General features: G+C 40.8%; 1 protein-coding gene across 1 annotated transcript in view; it reads right to left on the bottom strand.

Annotated features, from left to right (window-relative positions):
* Positions 1 to 22766, bottom strand: part of Sv2c (synaptic vesicle glycoprotein 2C) — a 139548-nt gene that overhangs the window by 101874 nt on the left and 14908 nt on the right. Inside the window, exon 3 of the mRNA XM_013025245.1 lies at positions 6835 to 7508. Coding sequence (XP_012880699.1) covers positions 6835 to 7414 — 580 coding nt within the window. The 5' untranslated portion in view covers positions 7415 to 7508. The remainder of the gene's footprint in view (positions 1 to 6834; positions 7509 to 22766) is intronic.

Here is a 22766-nt window from a genome sequence, read left to right as displayed (position 1 = left end):
TTCAGGCCCCATGACCGACAAAAAAAATAAATAAATAAAATTGAAAGGAAAAACCAAAATCCCTGTATAGCTACTCTTTGTGGCCAGCTTGAACATGCTGGCTTTTCTAGCAACACAGGGCAGGGACTTTATCCTCTAACAACCGTGATTCTGGGCACTGTGTGCTGAGCACTACAGTCCGCATGCAGTCTAGTGGATGGGACACCCAACTCATAGATGATTCTGGGCATAGTGTGCTGAGCACTACAGTCTGCATGCAGTCTAGTGGATGGGACACTCAACTCATAGATGATTCTGGGCATAGTGTGCTGAGCACTACAGTCTGCATGCAGTCTAGTGGACGGGACACTCAACTCATAGATGAAGGCAGGGGGATCGCAGAAATTTGGAGCTGGTTATTTCCAGAAAACCAGACACAGCTCTCTCCGGAGAAAGCAGCTAGGACCCCAATAGGATATTTCTTCTTTCACTAATACCTAAAGGAATAGAGGGATATGTAGAAGGATGCATAGAGACGTTGAGGTGTGAAGGTTCAGGTTGACTCCCAAGGAAACTCTTCCCTGTCAGTGGCAAATAGGAGAGGAGAGGGAACTCTAGTATCCAAGAGAAAAACTATAGAAAGAAAAGTCTTCCCAGAGAGATCTTTCTATTTTCTTCACCATCATGTCCCTAGAGCCTAAATATGCTTGTCACACAGTACATGCTGAACACGTTTTGGTGAGTGACTACTGTAGCTATTGATGGAAGCTACAGGAATACCCATCTGCTCCATGCAGTTGATAGGAAAGTGTTCAGTAGAATGCAAACCACTGGTCCACTATCCAACAAGCCAGCCTAAATTTACAAAAACATCTGCATTTATTGAAGAATTAGGAACATTTTTAAGAAAAATTTCAAAAGCTACTAAAAATCTTAAAAAGCTGTCAAATGAAATTCCAATTATAGGTACAAATATAGACTTCATAATGCTTTTCTGTTCTTGGTCTACCACTGTTTTTGCCCAATGTATCCATCAGCTCTGGTTAATATAGTTGATATTGTAAAAGAAAACCAGGACTTATAGCAGACAGAAGAAACTCAAATGACTTTGCAAGTTGTGGCCCAAAATACAGGCGACATTCTGGTCCTGCTTCTGGGCTAGATCCAACACTTAAATTGCTGAGAAATCAGGGATGTCAGCACACCAAAACCATATCTGTCTTTCAGAAACAGATTATCAGTAGTCAACCAAGACTAATGGAAGCCAGGCACTGGTGATTCAAATATGTAATCCTAGATACTCAGGAGGCAGAGGTCTGGAGAGTCGAGGTTCAAAACCAGCCTGGGTAGAAAAGTTTATGAGACCCCCTTTCCTCCAAAACAACCAACAACAATGACTGAGAAAAGTAGATCCAGAGGTGTGGATCAAATGATAGAACACCAGCTGAGAAACAATCTAAGCCAGATCAAGGTTCTGATTTCAAACCTCTGTACTGGCAAAAAAAAAAAAAAAAGATTAAAAAAAGCAAAAGACTGATGAACAATAAACCCATGTTGGCTATGGCACCTTTGGTAATTTTCTTCCCTTCTCCCTCTCTCCATCCCTCCGTGAAATCTGGTAGGGAAAATCCTTAGAAGAGAGCACTCAATGCTGAGCTGTACTGAGAAGTGGTCTACACATTTACATCCCTCCAATTCTAATGAGTTCTTATTCAAAATGGTACATTCCTGCTCTACACATGTTCTCCCTCCGGTAAAGTCTCCCCAAGACCACCATTCATGTATTTGGCACATATTTTTTGAGATATTATGTGCCAGGCACTGATAGGAGCAGAGCAGATACTGTAGTGAACATGACAGACAAACCAAGACTTTTCCGCATGGGGCATGCATGCCCTCTCTTTAATTTTTTTCAGAATCTGGGTGCTGTTTCTTAGCTTTTTCACTCAAGGCTGGTGGTCTACTACTTGAGCTATAGCCCAATATCTGGGTTTTTGGTAATGAATTACAGATCAAAATCTCATGAACTTCCCTGCTCAGGCTGGTTTTGAACTGTGATCCTCAGATCTCAGCCTACTGAGTAGCGAGGATTATAGGCATGAGCCACCAGTGCCTGGCTGCTACTCTGTCTCTTTAAGATGATTTTGCACTGTGGGCTGAATTTATAGGTTAATTCTCTGAGGTAATCAAATTCTTCATTTGTGATTGTTACCTCTAAGAACATCCTATAAATACCAAAAGCAAGTTCTACATTCCATTAAGGTTTTTGAAAGGGGAGAACAATGTTTAAGCTCAGTATGCAATTACACTGTTGAAATTCACAAACAAACCCAGAATTTCTAGGTTATAGCTTGAGATACCAAAGTGATGTCATTTCATTAGGAATTGAGAATATTCTTTCAAAGGACAGCTTAATCAAGAGAACTTGGAAAGACAATGGAATTAAGAGCTACAATGTGTGTGGTATAGCTGGGTTCAGCCAGTAGCTAGCATCGACCAGGCAAGTGATGAAAACTCTCCAGGTCTCCTAATGGTTTCTAAGATGACATGTCTGTCTATATCACTGAAGTTACCACGAGCTGGGCAGCATCACAACTCCTCTGGCAAGATAAACTCTGAACCTTAATCGTCTCAGTCTTCCTTATAGTGCCCCCTAACATGTCTATGAATACTGCATTCAAACCATTGTGGCAGGTGAACCCACCCATGTTCCAGTTAAGAGGCCTAAAAGGTTGTTAGGTCATAGATCTTTCAGTCACACAAATTGTATTCTGTCAGAGATGAATTTGAGCCTGTTCTGATGAAAAGGGAAAGAGACCAGAGCAGGGTCCCCTAATAAGCCCCTCACCAGGTCCTCCACTGGAGGAGAGGAAGGTGAGCATCCAGAGAGCTTTATCTGCTGTCATAGGCCAGAATCGGGGTAGGGCTGAGCCTGAAATGTTCACATGTCCTTCTTGCTCAGAACCCACTGTCACCCCCTCACCAGCCAGAGAGCAGGAGCCAGGTCAGTTGTGTTCCCACAGAGTGCACCCACCAGCACCTACTCAACAGTGGAGGGAAGATGCCTGATTTATGAGAGAACCCTGCCCTGCTACCATGGGCTGAGAATCCAGACCTGTTTCTATATCCCTCAGTACATAGATTTTTTTTTTGTCAGTTGTGGGGCTTGAATTCAGGGCCTGGGCACTGTCCCTGAGCTTTTCTGCTCAAGGCTAGAGCTCTACCACTTTGAACCACAGTTACACTTCTGGTTTTCTGTGGTTAACTGGAGATACAAGTCTCACAGGTTTTCCCACCTGGGTTGGCTTCGAACCACAATCCTCAGATCTCAGCCTCCTGAGTGGCTAGGATTACAGGTATAAGCTACTAGCACCTGGCTCATAGATCTTTTCCCTCCTCCTCCTCCTCTTCCTCCTCCTCCTCCTCCTCCTCCTCTTTCCCCTCCTCCTCTTCCCCCTCCTCCTCCTCCTCTTCTTCTTCTTCTGCTCTTCTTCTTTTTGGTGCCCGTACCACTGGGGCTTGAACTTAGCACCTGGGCACTGCCCTTTAGCTGACCAAATCTTGCTGACAATTTCTGGAATCATTTCCACATCTGGTCCTTCTCCCTACTGCCTCAGCCAGGATCTTATCCCTAATGAGCTTGCCCTGCTTGAAGTTCTTGTTTTAGCTACAGATAACTTGCTTCCTTATTCTGGTAATGGACACACATATGTGATTTCTCTACACTAAACTATAACTTCCTAGGACAAAGAAATCTTGCCTCTTCTCATTGTTTTATTAGGTCTTATGCTAATACTGTGCTGAACACACTGTAAATGCTTAATAAATAGACTTTGGCAACAAAGAATGGATTATCTTAAAGTGACAGCAGTTATTTCCCCCAAAGAGCAGCTCATTAGATAATTAAATATTTACTCTCACTTCTTCCAGCCCAATTAACAATGTTATCTAACCACCCAGGCCATCAACTCAGACACCTGCACACATTATATGCCCTAGCTACCTTGACGTCAATCGCCTGGCAAACACAAAAAGAAGATCAATCTCCTCAATAATTAAAACATAAATTGGGTCATATTTTTATTCCTGGTTTTCCTTGAGGAAAACGACTCAATTCTCAGTAGCAAATGACAAACTATTTTGAAAACCTATTTCCGCAAAATGCCACCAAACACGGGTCATGCATCTTTCCTTTTTGCTTTTTGATCCCATTGCTGTGACTTGGTGTGGTAATTACATTACAAAGTTATTAGCTGATGAAATGAAAATGGCAAAACAACTTAAATGCTTGCCTAAAGATACTCTGTTAGAATGCAATTACGAACAAAATTACAATGGCAAAAATAATTGAAATGCAAGTCTGAAAGGCATGGATATGAAACCATTAAAATGCTTCTGTTGGGAGACTCAAACCATCAAATGAAGCCACACATTCCTGGGGACACATTTTTAATGCACTAAAGCAGGTGACATTTATGGACAGATGAAAAAGTCTGGGTTTCTATTGCCCTGCTGTGTTATCTATACTTCTGAATGCCACCTGTGGGTGTCACGTCATCAGGGTGCTGAGCTTGGCAGGTAGACTGATAAGAGAACCCAGTGTGCTATGTTTCTATTCCGCATCCAGGAGATAAAGGCATGAGGGCCAGTGTTTCCATAATGTTTTAATGTAGAGCTGGCATCCATTTAAGCCTGCAATGATTAAATATCTATGTGGATGAATTTCTAAGGTCTATCTTCAGGAAACATTCAGTTGATATATTCCTTTAGCAAAATATTGAAAAAAATGTTGATATCCAGGCTAACCCTGATAAACTCGCTCACTAAAGGGAAAAGCAAATAAACAGAAACCAAATACAGGGATAGGAACCAAACGGATCTGCTAGGCTGATCAATTTGATGAGTGACCACAGTTTCTCTTCAAAAATATGCTGAGGTCTATATTTTGATGTCTGAGCACACAAATGGGTCAACAAAAATGCATATTATGCCCCTCCCCACCTGACTCCCACTGGACTTTTCAGTCTGCTTTTATAGATCCATGTTTGTCCCCCTGCCCCCCGGTTAAACATAAAGAAACAAATACTAGAGGAGAATCATACTAAAGAAAAAAGTTATTAAAGGAAAAAAAAAGACACATCTCTTCTGGACCATCTGTTTTATGTTGTTAAAGAGAAAAGTTAGGAAATAACAAGCCTAGTTATACATAAAATTTCTTAGTGTCATTTTTTATACACATAGACGTATTCATGGAGGGAAATTTGTAAAAGGGTTTGAAATCTCTCCTGATTTTTTTTTGAAGTGAGGTCTTAATGGGGATATTCCTCTATGTACATGTTTCTTTGCCTTCTCTCTTTGCACAAATTTGGAATGCTAATGACACTTTTTTATGAATGAGAATCTTAGATACATGGAAATTTTAATTTAAAAATTTAATCTACTGTCTAGATATTTTACAGGGAGGGCATAGTATTTTTAAATGTATATAATTTAGATATTAATAAATCTGAAATTGATTTTATATCCTATGATAAGATGGACTTTTTCCAGCTTCAACACGAAGGTACGAATCTTGAGGAAAGTATTTTTAGGTCATCCAGAGAATATTTTAAGGATAAGGCTAAGTGAAAAAAGTAAGCAGACATTTACATAGATTGTAGGGAAAAAATACTAGTAGAGAAACATTTAAATTGCAGCATTATATAAAAAATTAAGTGACATTTGTTAGAATCAAAGAGAATTAATCTCTGCATTTAGAAAGTTGTCAAGTAACTTTCAGGAGCAGACAGCTTGGAAGTTAATAAAGAAGAAACCAATGCAAGTCTAGTCATGTTGAATACCAGTGTACCACGTGATCATATTTTGGACAGGCCACATATACAGCGGCGGTCCCGTGAGAACCTATTGCCTAGTGATTCCCTAGTCATCTTTGTTTAGAACCATTCCATGATGCCAGCCTACAGCAATCATGTACTGATGTAATCCCCAGAATGTATCTCAATCATTAAGTCATATGACTTACTAATAATATAACAAAATAGATTGCTCCAAATTACTTTTTGTTGTTGTTGTTGTTGGTCATGGGGCTTGAACTGTGCGCCTGGGTGCTGTCCTTGAGCTCTTCAGTTCAAGGCAAGCACTTTACCGCTTAAGCCACAGCACCATTTCTGGTTTTCTAGTGATTAACTAGAGATCAGAGTCTCATGGACTTTTCTGCCCCTGCTGGCTTTGAACGGTGATCCTCAGATCTCAGCCTCCTCAGTAGCTAGGATTACAGGCGTGAGCCACTGGTGCCAGGCTTCCAAATTACTTTAAAGTGCATAAAAATCAGCTGTATTGATGAATATGTAAGAGATAAAAATGACAGAATATAGATATAGTTTATATATAGGTGTCAATTGTACAATTATTTACTTTTTGTATCTTTTAAGATTTTTTCCTAATAAAAATTGAAGTTGAAGCCGTGCACTGTACAATTATTTACTTTTTGTATCTTTTAAGATTTTTTTCCTAATAAAAATTGAAGTTGAAGCTGAGCACAGGTGGCTCTCACCTGTCATCCTAGCTACTCAGGAGGCTGAGATCTGAGGATAGCGGTTCAAAGCCAGCCCGGGGATGGAAAAGTGGTGAAACTCTTACCTCCAATTAACCACCAGAAAACTGGAAGTGGTGCTCTAGTGATAGAGCACTCGCCTTGAGCTGAAGAGCTCGGGGACAGTGCCCAGGCCCAGGGATCAAGCCCCACGACCGACAACAACAAAAAATTAAGTTGGAAGAAAAGGCAATGTTATTGTCCATGACACCATTGCTCAACAACTCGACCATCTAGAAACTTTTTTCAGTTACACAACTCACCCAGCCATCCAGATCCTGAATTGGGTATGCACAGGTCTGTCTCAGCGCTGGGTAACACGAAGCCAACGACAAACACCTCCACGCCATCTGCCATGAGAGCCATACCGAGGACAAAGAAGAGGGCCCACTGGAAACGGCCGTGGCCACACTCTTGGATGATCAGCTCGTACTGCTGGGCCAGCTCCTCCTCGTCAGCTCTCCTCTCTGACTCCAGCTCGCGGCGGTCCTTGTACTCCTCCCGCTTGGGCTGCACTACCGAAACGATGCTGTCTTTCCCTTGGTTCGTGCTGGGGATTCCCTGGTACTCCCCTTCGTAGATCTCATCCTCTTCATCGTGGCCCTCAGTAGCTTCGCTGGAGCCTTCATCGTCGTTGGCCTCCCCATCATAGGTTTCTCCAGGGGGGTAATAGTCATCGTCCTCATCTTCATCCTGGAACCGACTATAGGATCTCTGGGTGTACTCATCCTGGGCTCGATCCACTGCTTGGTTCACCTTCTTCACTGTTTGCTTCTTCACCTCTCTGGCAATGTCCTTGGCGCCCTTCACCAGGGAAGTCCTATCCTTGTAAGAGTCTTCCATCTTATCTCCACTGTGGCCAATCAGAAGACCAGAACTGTTTGCAGCGATGTTCAGCGGCTCAGCCCCAATAGCGTCATCAACTCAGGGTTCAGAACTGCAAGAGAAGAGCCAGAGGAGAGGTGTATTATTATCCCCATGTCTCTTCTACCATCCCTGTCTTGGTCTCTTTTTCCCGCCTCACACACAGACGCAGGATCTGCCTCCCCTGCACCCTGTGCAGCCTTGGCAGGTTCTCTGTGCAAGTGTGATCAGCTCCTGAAGTAGCTAGGGTTCTGAATTGTTGGTGTTGTTATCATTATTATTGCTCTGTGTTGAGGACTTCTGTACATAGGCAATGTTATATGGAATTCCCTGAGAATGAAACAAAGCATTTTATACCTTCATAAGTGCACCCAACACACTTACTTCCAAAATGCTATTATACTCTGATAGAAAAAACTAATCTTTATCACAACACATGCATACTGATGCACACACACACACACACACACACACACACACACACACACACACACACACACTACAGAAGCAAATCCTCAATATTAGAATTAACCCTATTGGACCTTGAAAAAAAAAAGCAAGCAAGCAGATCATTATCCAATGCCATTAAACCATACCTCTATTTGTCAAATTATGGTGTCCTCCTGACTTTATGGATTTGCTTCTTACAAATGGTAACAGAGACCAATAAAGGCACCCCAAACTGACAATGATTATTTCCCCCTTGTATAACAGTTGTACTGGTAGGAGACTGATAGAGTGCATCAGATGATTTTGCACTTGACAGTCATTGAATTAGAACATATGGCTTGTTCATGGATGTCTGTACCTTCAGAGACCATCCCCAGACCAGGGGAACAGGTTAATCCAATGGGATATACTTTATCAACCCTGTCTTTTTTTTGGGGGGGGGTCCGATCATGGGGCCTGAACTCTGGACCTGAGCGTTGTCCCTCAGCTCTTCAGCTCAAGGCTAGCGCTCTACCACTTGAGCCACAGCGCCACTCCTGGCTTTTTTCTTTTTGCTTATGTGGTGCTGGGAATCAAACCCAGGGCCTCAAGCATGCAAGGCAAGTGATCTTACCACTGAGCCACCTTCCCAGCCCATCAACCCTGTCTTGTAAGACCACTAGGGCTTAATCTACACACACACACACACACACACACACACATTTTCTTAGTTTATCCTATTGCCATGCCACTAAGCTATTGTCTTACATCCTAAATTCTGCGGGCTTCCACGACCATTGTGTGGTTTCCCCCATTCAGAGACCCCATGTCTTGGCTCCTTAAATTCAAGCTGACTTTATATATAATAACTTATACCTCACTTGTATACCAAGCTGTGTCTTCCTGTGGCTCAAATGAGCTAATATCTATCCTTATACCTAGATAACATAAAATTTAAAACATCATTCTCACTCATCATTAATTTTCCAAGTTCCTAAGTTTTGGGAACTTGGAAAATATTGACATATCTAATGGTCACTTCTTTTCTTTGCATACCCAGTATAAAATACAAATGTGTACTTAATGATCATCTGAATATATCACAAGAAAACTGTAAGTCAACACAGAAAGATGGCCCAAGAATTTTTGATAATGAGAATTCATCATGTAATCTGCAGTCAAACTAAAGCCATGGAAGGTTCCTTGTGTTTTATTCTAAGATTATTTTAGGGAAGAGGAGTACATTAGTTGATTTTTCATTGCTATGACAAAATACCTGAAGGTGGGCACTAAATAGAGTTTATATAGCTCATAGTTTTGACTGTTGGAAGCCCAAGTACAGATAATCCCTCTGCTCAACTTCTGGTGAGGACCCCATGGCTGCATCATATTTTCGCAGACAAAGAGGAAGGGAAAGGGCTGCATGCAGAAGAGATTATGTAGGAAGACAAGAAGCAAGGGACTAGAGAAGTCTTGTTCTTTATATAATAACCCATTCTCATGGAAGAAAATCACTCCATGAGAGCAACATGACCTAATAACTTCCACTAGACTTACCTCTTCCAGATTCTCCACACATGCTGGAGACTAAGCTTCCTGCACACAAACCCTTGGGAGGAAAGGATGACTAAACTGTAGCAGAAAGTCACAAGAGCTAGACGGATTTAGTTTGGAGATCAAAGCATGGGTTTCCTTTAGAGTCCTACTTGTCAAACCTGGGCAATCATTGCCTATTCATTTTCTACATCTTATTAGCTCTGCTCTTTCACACTTGTTATCATGTTGATTCTGAAGGTAATCATCTTGTAATGAACTGACAGCTTCAAAGTCAGGGCACCTTGTACTTAGTGTGGTTAATGACAGGTTTTAGGAAGGAAGAGAACAGTTGGAGGAAAAGATCCTATTTACAAACAGCAAAATTAAAGAGAAACACCCAACTCTCAGCTGTACCTTGTATGTGGAACAAATGCCTGTAACCACCTACCTATTTTCACCTCTCATCTACCTAGGCTCTCCTCAGAGCTATGATGAAATAACACTAGTTTCTGTTTCTTTTGCTCACCTATTGGAAGTAGCGGACAAAGAAATGGGCACTATTGATCTATTAGACTGTATATCTTGGGTGTGTAAAAGTCAGCTGTGGGGCCAGCCAAACATTCTTTTTTGAACAATTATTTAAACTATTCCCACTTTTCATTCTCACTGGAATGATGCATGTTCCAAACCCTACATGAAAACACCACGCCATCCTTTGAGTAAACAGGTGTCCCAGACACATCAAAATGACCTACATTATAAGACATAAACAGTGATCTTGTTTGTGAGTTCTAGCTTTTGCCTCTTACTAGCTTGGTGACATTAGTGCAAAGTAAGAAACAGCAGCATTGCAGTAACAAATGACATCAAAGGGAAATTTCAGCATATAGTACCTACCCTAAGAAAGCCAATTTATTTGGAATTAAAGAAGAGTGTCACTTATCCATAGAATTATTGCCCAGCAGTGATAATGCTGAGGAGTTCCTTTGGGGAAAGGACCAACTGTCGGTTAGTCATTGCAAGTAGTATGGTAGTACCCTCCCCCAGTCTGGTAGCATGGCTGGGAGTCTGGGAGTTACAATGCTAAGGAAAGGCAGATCAGCTCGCAGGGGGTTCACTGCTGAGCTCCACACCCTGAAGTTCAGCCTACAAAGGAAAGGTCTAAAAAGAATGTCTGTCTGTCTGCCTGCCCTGCCTGGGGGGGGGGGTGTGTGGGGGGATCCAGGGCAATGTAATGAACATATTTGCAGCATTTTGATGCAATTTAAAAGCACAGCCAGCTGTAAGTCTGCTTCATTCCTACTAAATTGAATACAGAGAGACACTTTTTCCTGGACCTCAGTTCACTTGCAGAATGTCAACAAGAGGAGGAAACAGGGCCCCCTTGGCCTCCCACTTTTCTCCCCTTTACTGTCTGGAAATGATATATTTTCTCCTCCTGCTTTGTCCAAGTTTTACTTAGTAAACATTTCATTTTTCAGGGTTCCTGGAGATAGCCACAAAAGCAGCTGCCTTTGTTTACTTCAGCAGCTCCTGAGCCTGGTGGCAAATCCTAGGGGGCACTGTCCCCTGGGGTGCTCTACTCATTATTTCCTTTGCTTGTGGCTTCTAGAAAGAAGGCACCAGAGCCTCCCTGGAATGATTCCCCCCACTCTTCCAGCCAGCACTCTGTGGCTCAGGGACCAAGCAGCTGTGTGGTATAAGACTCCCCCTGTCTGAAAAGTGAGAGAACTGGGGCATTGGGGGTACTTAGGGTTCCAAGCCCTGCCTAGGGATCTGTTGGTGTACAGTATCTCTATGTGCTGAAAAGACATCTAGGCAGATTTTCACTGTGCCAGGGACTTTGTGTGTGTGTGTGAAAGAGAGAGAGAGAGAGTGCACGCACGAGAGAGAGACAGAGACAGAGAGAGAGGAGAGAGAGGAAGAGAGAGAAAGAGAGAGGGGGAGGAAGGGAGAGAGGGAGAGAAACTTTGAGGAAGAAAGCACAAGTCTATGTACAAGTAAAAACAGCATAAGAAGTCATGGTGCCCTCCCCTCGGTTTTGTTTTTTCTTTTCAAATAAAATTTATTTTTATCACTTAAAAGTACTTCTTGGAGGCATTCCTTTCTTCATTGCTTGGTTGAAAAAGAAATGCATAAATGGTAGAATTTCAAGCTCAGCAGTTGAGTATAAGTTAGATGTGGGGACAGGAGGGACTCCTTGGCTTAAAGCCTGCTCTGTGCACTATGGAATATTATACAGCACATATGAACTGAGATAACCCCCCAGTGATAGTGACATCAGAGAATCCAGGGGTCACCCATGCACCTCAGCAGTGTCCAAGTTCTTTAAGAGCAGGGACATGTTTTGGTTCATCCCATTCTTAGTGTCCAAGGTCACCTTGGGTGAACATTGCACACTCCACCTGACACAGTATAGCTATTTTACATCCATCCCCAGCAGGGAATAGGCTATTCCAGCCAGAAGTGAGAGGCATGGCCCTTCTCTCCAAGGATGTCCCACTTAGTCTCATCATTCAACAAACAGATAATTGGCTACAATGTGAAAAGACCTATATGCTGATATTTTTTGGATGCTAGTATTTGTGATAGAGAAGCAGCTGGCCAAGCAAAAGAGAAAGTAAGGACTTCCTTATTAAAGGACACAGCAAGAATGCAGCATAGATTGAAATATAAAAAACAAAAAAGACATCACAAACATCGACTGAGAGCCTTTGTACACATGACTGTTAGACACAGAAGTACCAAAAGTAACATAGATTCCCCATGCTTTCTCTCACTCTCCTGGTCCTAGGGCTGATAGCATAACTCCCTGTGGACCATATCCTCAAGAGGAAGGAGTTCACTTTCTCTCATTAACTTGTAGGTATCTTTACTTGCTCACATGTTACATTGTTAGCACCACAGCACAAAATATACAAGCTCTTTCAAGAGTGAAAGAAACCTTGGCATTTAATTACATACAATGATGTCTTCCAAAATTCCTTTCCAAGAAATGTTTTCTAAATGCTTATCAAAAATAAATAAATAGTGAACTTTATGGTCAAATACCTTGGAATCACTCATCCTTTTCTCTCCAGCTCTGCTCCTTGTTGCTTCCCTGGCCCAGGTTAGAATTGTATGTCACCTGGACAGTGCAACCACTTTACCCCACAACTCCACCATCCTCCTGGTTCTACATTTTCCCACTAGAGATTTTTTTTCTGCACATAAGAGCCAGAGAAACTCTTTCCAAAAGTATGGCAAAATCCTTTCAGAGAATTCCTTCCCCAACCTTTGATCTTATGTGACCTGTTCTGGCCCTTCTTTTGACTCATATTTCGCTGTTCCTTTCTCACAACTTGCTGACCCATGTGCCTCAGGATCTTTGCTCCTGCAGTTCCACCTATCTGGAATGCTCTTCCCCTAGATCATTTCTGGCTTCCCTCCCTCAGTTATTTCTGATCTTCTCTCAAATGTCATGTACCCCAGAGCCCTAGAACACACACATTGTCATTCCCTGGTCCTTTTTGCAGATTCATTAGGCTATTTATGATGCAGTGGGAAGCTACTTCCCCAGAGAACTTGTGTGTTGATAACAAAATGCTAACTCTTTCATTGTTACCCTATTTCTATAGGAAAATTAGAGTTGACTCAAGTTACTGTGGCTTAAAATGTCTTCTCTAGGCCCCCAAACACTGTGTTAGTTCTTGAAAAGAATTTCAAAAGCACTGTGCTTCCAATGTTCACATAGAAATACAGAAGTCAAAACTTCCCCAGAGCAACTTCTGCAAGTGTTGCAGATCTCGCAAGTGTCTCTGATCTCACCCCGTCTCCAACCATCCTCACACTCTGTTCCCATACACTCATCATGGCATTTTGTGCCAGGTTTCTTTTCTCCTCTTTTTGTCCTCTTTTTCCGAAATGGGGACACAGTCCCATTTTTATCTCTTATTACTTCATTAATTTTCATGTTGTGTAATTATATATATTTATATATATCTTTGATATTACTCTTTAAAAATAATGTTCACACATGCTTTCCAAGTCCCTTAAAAAACCCAAAACCTTGTTACTTACACATCACTTGATCTTTTTTTTTTTTTTTTGCTGGTCCTGGAGCCTGAACTCTGGGGCCTGGGCACTGTCCCTCAGCTCTTCAGCTCAAGGCTAGCGCTCTAGCACTTGAGCCATAGTGCCACTTCTGGCTTTTTCTGTTTATGTGGTGCTGAGCACATTTACTTGATCTTTTGTTGATTCTACACAATCTGTCAATCACAGGTCCCATCCTCTACCCCGGCCTCCTGAAATGGTTCCTTAAGTTCTGTGTAGGCAAACACTTCCCCAAACATAATTTGAAAAATAAATATCTTCAACATTTTCCTACTTTATTGTGTAAACTAAATGTGTATGACCTTTCCTTGAACTGTGATTTTTTGCATAGTTAGGTATATTGCAAAGTTTAAAAAGATCAGTAGATATTTTACTGCTTTCAAGAATAAAACATTTTAAAATGATTGATCTTAACAGAATACTGTAAACATTAAGTCTCTAGAGAAAATTGTTTCCTTTAATGGCTCTTAAAATATTCCTTATCTAGTTTATGCAGTTAATTTTTAAAATTATAGTTATTAAAAATAAAAACTGTTATTGATTTTCATATCATCTTTGCTCTGGGTTCTCTATGGTTTTAGTTTTACCATATGTAATCCTTTTTATTTTTGTAGCACCAGGGTTTGAAAGCAGCAGTTCATGCTTGCTTGGCTTTGCTTGCTCACCTGGCACTCTATAATTTGAACTATGCCTCCAGCCCTGTTTTTTGCTGGTAATTTTGGAGATGAAGTCTCATAACTCTTCTATCCAGGCTGCTCTCAAACCACCCAGATTTTAATGATTCATGTGGTGTGGTGTGTTGTATTTTTGTGACATGCATGTGCTCACCAGTACTGGGGCTTGAACTCAGGGACTGATGCTCTACTTTAGCCTTTTCCATTTGAGGCTGGTACTCTACAGCTTGAGTTACTTCTCCAATTTTTTTTGCTGGTTTGTTGAAGATAAGAATCTTCAATTTGTCTGTACAGGCTGTCTTTGAATTATGGTCCTCAGATCTCAGCCTCCTGAGTAGCTAGGATTGTAGGCATAGCCTCCAGGTTTGTAATTAATTCTTAATCACCAAACATTGTATCATTTGAAAAGAAATCTGAAAACTATAAGATAGTTTTGATTGTTATATTTTAATTATGTATGCAAAAAACCCTGACTCTTGTGCCAGTCTATTCCATGGCAGTGTTTATTTCATAGTCAATGGAATATTAATGGTGTTACTATATATTAAGCATTTAGAATTCACAAAGGCAAAAAGATCTTATCACTCTCAAATTGTTTGAATTAAAGAAAAAAATCCTCACATTTTACAATACCCTGATATTCTTGACTTATGATACTTCAAAATGAGACAATTAATGCATTTTTGGATTGCTTATTAATTTTCATAAGAAGCCAAATATTGGAACTGTGTGTTTTCTGTTAAATTATTAGTCATTTCTGACAGTATTTAATTCCTCTGTATACTCACTTTTGCAAATTACTTGCATAATCACCTGAGCTATTATAGGTGACCTATTATTCTTATCATACAGTAGATAGAAATTGACTTTCTGCTATGTCAGGCACTATTCTAGGCACTCAAGTTACAACAATGACAAGCAATATCCCTGCCTGTGAGGCTTCTGTTCTGGCTAGGGGAGAAGATAATAACAGTGAGCTAAAATAGCACACATAGTTTATTAGAAGGTTCTCTATATGGTGACAAAAAGAATAAAGCAAGGAGGGGTGAGTACGCTTAATCCCAAAATTCTGGTGATGGCTACAGAGATGGAATTCAAGCAATGACTTAAAGGAGGTGAGAGGCATTCAAGAGGACATACAAGTAAGAATGCCTAAGGCAGAAAAGACAGAACAAGCAGGAACTCCCAAGTCAGGAGGATGTGTGGGGTATTAGAGAAGGAGGAAGGAGCCCAGTGTGGTTGGGACAGAATGAAGGGGAACAGCAGATGAACTCAGAAAGGTCACAGAACAGATCATGTAAAGCATGCAAGGTAGTGGTAAGCACATGACCTTCTCTTTAGTATGATAAAGAGCCACTGCAGGGACTTGATCAGGGAAGGAATGAGGTCTGACATCACTTGGAGGATGACTCTGGCTTCTATGCCAAGCATGGACTATGGAAGACCAGGCAGTCAGACTGATTTGGTAACTTGGTGGCTCAGGCAAGGGTATGGAACAGCAGTGAGGTTATAAGAAATCAGATTCTGGTTCTACTTTGATGCCAGAGATACAAGGAGAGTCAGAGGCAGGGTATCTTGTCCATCTATTGAGGTGGGGTGGGATATAGAAGCATCTGGTGTTGGTGGGATGCAGAAGGGATTGGGAGTCCAGGTTTTGGACCAATTAAAGTATCTATGAAACAGCCAAAGGAGAGATGAGTTCATAGTTAACTTCAAGAGTCAGAGGTCTAGGGAAAAAGTAGATACTTGGGACCCAACAGCACAGAGTGGGATTTTAAAGGCATAAGGATGAAGAAGCTCATCAAGAGAGTATGTGTAGACAGAGAAGAAAGGAAATGGGGAGAAAACAGTAGGAGAGAGAAGACTAGAGGAGAGGAGGAGGTTGCAGCCCAGATCACAAAGGTTAAGAAGGTAGGCAGAAGAGTTGGTAAGTAGATTGTCAAGTTACCTACGGAGAAGGAGGAAGACAGAGTGTGTGATTTCTCAGGAAATTGATGATGAATGCATATCAGGATTACTCTGTTAGTTGGGATGTAGCCAGGAGACTGAAAGGAGAAAATTTCCTGTAAATAATTCTGAAGTTGACCAGATAACAGAAAGAGTGAAGAGAGAATTCTAAAGTATCATGAAGGTAACAATTTCAGTGAAAGGAATCTGCCACCTCTGGCCTGGGGAACAATGGTATGAGCTTAGGAGGAGGGGCCTCTAAATAAGCTCAGAGAAAGGCCCACAGAACTGCAGGGTTAGACTTTGGAAAAGTAAAGGGCTTTCAGCTGGTTTGTGGATCCAAGGAGGGACTCTGTGGGTCTGAGACCCTTTTCTCAAAGACAGATGGTCTGGAGGGGCTACATGACCATGGGTCACTTCCCAGGACCATCATGTAAATAACCACAAACCTTGTGGCTTAAAACAACAACAGTCTATCCTTGCACAATATGGAAGCTAGAAGGCTAAAATCACAGTGTCAGCAGGACCCTGCTCCCTTGGAGGCCACGAAGGGACTCTGTCCCATGATCTCTCTTAACGAATGGTTGTTAGTAATCACTGGCATCTCTCAGCTGACAATACATTGCTTCAATCTATGCTCCATCTTCACATCATTTTTCATAAAGGTAGAAGTCATTGGACTTAGGACTCACCCTAAGTCCAGACCAAACTGGCCTCATCTGACCTAATTCCACCCTTATTTCTAAAGGAAGTCATTTTCTTAAGGGACAGCATTCAGCCCACAGGCCAGCTATGCATTTGCTGGCAAACTATGTACTGTGATCATTTACTTCAGTAGGAAGAAAGAGCCTCTTTAAGATGAGGAAGGTTATCTAGGGCATGCCACTCACAACATCAGCTGTCAACAAGAAGCCTTCAGGACTCCCCCTCCTCCCTTCTACTCCCATCCCCCGCAGCCTCTCAGCCTTCCTCTACTCTCTCCTAGAGGCTGAGCTTAACATAGAGCTATTTGAGAAATCTAGGCTACAGGTAATCAAGTTGGTTCAGGCTTGCAATCCTAGTTGCTTGGGAGGCAGAGACCAAACAACCAAAGTTCAAAGCCCTCCTAGACCTCTCTTTCAACCAGTGGTTACAGGTGGTGGTATGATCTGGTTATCTCAACTATTGGGGAGCATAATTGTTGGGTGCTGTGATGTGTGTCTGTCATTACTAGTAACACAGGGAATCACAAATAGGAGGATCATGGAGCTAGAGGCTCTTTTATAAAAATACCCAATATAATAAAGGGCTGGAGGTATGGCTCAAGTGGTAGAATACCTATAAGTGTGAGATCCTGACTTTAATTCATAGTATTTGTGTGTATGTGTGTGTGTGTGTGTGTGTATGAGAGAGAGAGAAAGAGAGAGAGAGAGAGAGAGAGAGAGAAACCTAGGTTACAGAGCTGAGATAGCCCATATCTGTAATCTAAGATACTTGGGAGGTGGAAAGCAGAGGCTTATGACTCAAAATTAGCCTTGGAAAAAATTTTAGTGAGACCCTATCTCAACCAGCAAGTCAGTTCCTTAGATAGTGGAGAAGAATAGCTAGGAAGATCATGGTCCAGGCCAGCCCCTGGCCCCCCCCCAAAAAAGTAAGACCTTATCTGAAAAAAGAAACCTTGTTAAAAACCAAGAAAAGGCTGGTAGTATGGTTCAGGTAGTAGACAGACTTCTCAAGCACAAGGCTCTAAATTCAACCACCAGTAATACCCTTTCCCTGCAGAAAAATAAATCTAGGTGCAGAGAAGCATTTCCAGCATCATAAACAGAAGATAGAAAAGTAGGCTTGGAGTTGAGAAAAAATATATTAATAGTTAGAACTGTCTCAAAAATTGCTGACAAAAAAGACAAGAACTGAAAATTGTCCTCTAGATTTAGTTTCAATTCCAAAATCAAATAACTTGAGCAAATGCTGTCAGTGCTTTTTATCTGACCCACCAGGCATTTCAGCATTTCAGCACCTCGGCCAGCTCCTTATATATGTAACTTGGCCAATACTGATTGCTATTAGACAGTAAATGGTGATCGTGTAAGCGCAGCCATGTATAAAATATTCACCATGCAACATAGACACCACACATCCTGTCCTCCCCTCTGGCAACTTTTCTGCTGACTCTTGCAAGTGAGTTAAACAAACATAATGGAAACAAATATACTCCCAGTTCCTTCCATAACAAATCCAATGGATATCCTTGAAATTCAAGTCTCTCAAGTAGAAATTTATAAGGCATAGAAGGGAAAAAACAAAATGCTTAAATAGGGATACAGGTTGACCCATTGTAACAATGAGATATACAAGACACTATATTGAAAAGGAACTTTACAGCTTTGGCGGGGAAGTGGGTAGATACGTTGTGGAGGTGGGAGGGAAGGGATGGTAGGGGAAAAACAAAGGAGGAGGCAACAATGATTGATAGAAAATGTACTCATTACCTTGCTCATGTAATGGTAACCCCTCTGTACAATAAAAAAGTACAAAAAGAGAAATGCTTTAAATATTAAAAAGAACACACAATTTAAAACAAAATCAGAGAGATGAATTATGGAAACTGCACAGAACTATGAATAAAGATTGAATTTCACCTCCACCACCACTGTTTCTAGTTTTATAGCCTCAGACAAATGATTTAACAGGTGCTCACCTGTTTTCTTCATGCATAAAATATCTCTTCAAAGCTGTTGATGTTTGATTTCTAGTCCTTAAATACTGAAACTAGCATCCATGACTATCAATGTTACTAAGCATTACCATGAATTTTGACTACTGAATTTCTGTTACTTTAGAGGAAGTGTTGAAACTATGCAGTATGAGTCTTTCAACTTTGTTCTTCTAAAATTGTTCTGACCAATGTAGTTCTTTTTCCCCATACATACATAATTATATATATATATGTGTGTGTGTATATCTAAATATTAGAGTCCACGTGTGTGTGTGTGTGTGTGTGTGTGTGTGTGTGCGTGTGTGCATGAAAGCACACTGGTACTGGGGCTTGAACAAGGCCTTATATTCTCATTTAGCTTTTGTTCAAGTCTAGCACTTTACTACTTGAGCCATACCTCTACTTGTAGCTTTTAGATGGTTAATTAGAGATAAAAATCTCATGAAGTTACAGACAAAGGGACAAAGGGTAAAAAATGTGACAGTTATATTCACCAGACACTATGTTGAAAATGAACTATACAACTTGTGGGTGGGGATGGGAGAGAAAAACTATGAGAGATTTAGGAAAGGGGTGACATTTTTCAAAATCAGAATAAAATACCAAAAAGTGGATAATACTCAAAAGGTCAAGGGTAAAGGAGTAGAGAAATGATGAGGAGAAGAAGGGGATGGGAAGATGGCTCAGTGGTAGAGTGCTTGCCTTGCATGTACAAGGCCTTGGGTTCGATTCCTCAGCACCACACAAACAGAAAAGGCCATTAGTGGCACTGTAGCTCAAGTGGTAGGGTGCTAGCCTTGAGCTGAAGAGCTGAGGGACAGAGCTCAGGCCCAGAGTTCAAGCCCCATGACCAACAACAACAACAAAGAATCCAATGTATATCCTACAAAAATAAGAAGAATGAGAAAAGAACTAAGTAGGGGAAGGATGGGTGAGAAAGTTGAAAGGGGTAACATTGATCAAGATATAGTGTATTCATTGAAACATACTGAATTAGTTAGTTAATTAAAGAAAACTGACATCTTTGCCATATCAGGTATTCCAAACCATGGATACAATAGCCTTTGATTGATGGTCTTTGATTTTGTTTGTCAATATTTTATAAGTTATAGCATAGATATAGTGCATATTGTGTAAGATTTACAAGTAATTTTTATAGTATTGGATGCAAATTGTACTGTTTTCTTAACTTTGAGTTTTCAACTGTTTATTGAGAGTACAAATGGGATTGGCTTTTGTATATTAGTTTTAGTGAGGTTTTTGTGGGGGTTATTTAGGATTTTCCAAATAGATATCTATATCATCTGTTAGTAAAGACAGTTACATTTTCCATTCTAAAGTCTTTTCTTGTTTTATTTCACTGTCTGTAACTTCTAATACAATCTTGGCTAGGAGTGGGTGAAGCAGAAATCTTCTCTGGTTTCCAATATTATGGGACAAGTACTCAGCCTTTCCTTGTTATATAGTTTCATGTTTTCTGTAGTTATCTTTAAGAAAGTTGCCCTTTATTCTGAATGTGCTGACAGTTAAAAAATTATAATGGCTGTTAATATTTGCCAAATGCTTTTTCTATTAGATTGTTATGGTGATTGATTTTCAAATATTAAAACATTTTTTGCATTTCCAGCATACATTTGGCCATGATGTAGTATCCCTTTTATAAATACATGAATAAATACAATGTGCTGGATTGTATTGTTTAATTCATAGGTTTGCTTCTGTGTTCATGAGGATGTTGCCTGGAGCTTTACTTGTTTATGATATCTTTGTGTGATTTTAGTAATAGGGTAATAGTGGCCACATAAGATGAACTGGAAAGTACAACCTTTTTCACCACATTCTAGAAGAGCTACTTCATGATCAGCATTATTTTGGCCTTAAATATTTAGTACAGTGAAGCAGAAAATGTTCATATTTTCCCATATTTATATTAGCCTAATTAGTGGTGCACAGAGTTTCTTTTGACATGTCCATATATACATATAACATATCCTAATCAGACTTACTTCTCCCTTACTCTCCCTCATCTCCGTTTCACTTTTTCAAGCCAGTCTCAGCAAGTTTCACTGCTTGATTTTCACACATAAACATGAAGTATTTGAACCATATTCATTCTCTTTAACATCTCCATTTGCCCCTCCTCCCAACTAGCATTCACCCATACTCCATCCCTTAATAGGACCTGTTTTACCTTTCTTTCTTTCTTTCGTCCTTTCTTCCTTTCTTTCTTTTCTTTCTTTCTTCTTCTCCTCCTCCCTCCCTCCCTCCCTCCCTCTCCTCCTCCTCCTCCTCCTCCTCTTCTTCTTCTCTCTTCCTTTCTCCCTTTTTTCCTTCTTTCGACTTCCTTCCTTCTTTCTCTTTCCCCTCCCTCCCTCCTTACCTTCCTTCTTTCCTTCCTTCTTCCCTCCCTCCCTCTTTCTCTCTCTCTCTCTGTAATAATCATTGCATACCCATCTAACACACACAATGAAGGGCCATTAATATTTTAAGAATATTTCAGCATTGTATTAGTTGAAATGTTGTTTTATAACTGTTTCTTAAATTTTTATATAATCAAATAAAAACTGATGCTATTTAGACATTAAACCATGGACGTGCTGAGAGTGAATGATATAACTCAATCCTCTTTTGCTTGTCCTCTTGCATTTCAGTATTGACAAAAAGGCATGAAGACTGAATCAAGCACATTAAATAATGAATCAAAGTGGTTGTCATTTCGGAAATACATTAAACACCATGCTGAATATTTCAACAGTTTTAATTATGCATCATTTCATACTCCATAGCTCTCTTACACTATATGGCTTTGCAGATGAATATTAGAACAGGGAGGGGGCAGTCACGCATCCCAGGTGCTGTCACAAAAAGCACTTGTGTAAATATCTAATAGAATATTAATGAACCAAACAAAATCTCACTCTTCCAAAATGTTAAGGCTGGATGTGAGCTGAGAGGACTCAAACCGTGATTGTCCTACACTGGTAATAATCACAGAGGCACATCAATAAGAGCCTGCCAATGCCAGCGTTACGTTTCCTATTGGATTAATAATAAAAATGTATTGAACATCTCCTAACAAGCCTACAAGTAAACATCTAAGCTAAATGAGTCTCTATAATGCTCTTATATGGTTCCACAGAATACTCCTAGTCCCTTGGTGGATATACAGAACTCAGGTGCTTGAGCTGGACAAACAAAGCCATTGGCTCAACTTCTATGACCTTGAGCAAGTAATAATGTGCTCTAGGTGGATTCAGCCTTTTCTAAAATGCAGATTCACTAACCATATTGATCAATTGTGCCAGGCTCTGTGTCAAATTTCTCAGTCTACAAGGGTGGACCTTCAAGAGTCTCACAAGGAAAGAATCAATCACAGCACCAGGCAAGGGAGTATGGCTGCTGGCAAGGAAAAAGTGCCTCAGCTGCAGGTTAGAAGGACACCCGAATCAGACCTGGGAAGACTTCCTGAGGGAAAATATTTTGGTAAAGTATCAAGGATCAGTGGACATTAATTGGGTGAGCTGTGAAAAGGTAAGCAAAGTGGAGAGCCTGCTGATCTCCAGACCTGAGAAAGCTCACTGTGGTTTCACGATGAAGAGGGAGCCAATGGTGGTTTTTACCATAAGAATAGACAAGTCCTAGCTACTCAAGAGGCTGAGATCTGAGGATTGCGGTTCAAAGTCAGCTGGGAGCAGGAAAGTCTGAGAGACTCTTATCTCCAATTAGCCACCAGAAAACGAGGAGTGGCGCTGTGGTTCAAGTGATAGACTGCTTGCTTGGAGCTGAAGAGCTAAGGAACAATGCCCAGGCCCAGAGTTCAAGCCCATGACTGACAAAAAAAAAAAAAAAAAAAAGTGTGTACAAAGGTCATTCATGTAGACAATGGATTGAAGGGGGAGAAAGGTGAAAGACCAGAGAGTTAACAGGACCTGTTACCCAGGAGGGTATTATATGT

This window comes from Dipodomys ordii, unplaced genomic scaffold (assembly GCF_000151885.1).
Source record: "Dipodomys ordii isolate 6190 unplaced genomic scaffold, Dord_2.0 Scaffold83, whole genome shotgun sequence".
NCBI lineage: Eukaryota > Metazoa > Chordata > Mammalia > Rodentia > Heteromyidae > Dipodomys > Dipodomys ordii.
This window is presented reverse-complemented; position numbering and strand designations above follow the sequence as displayed.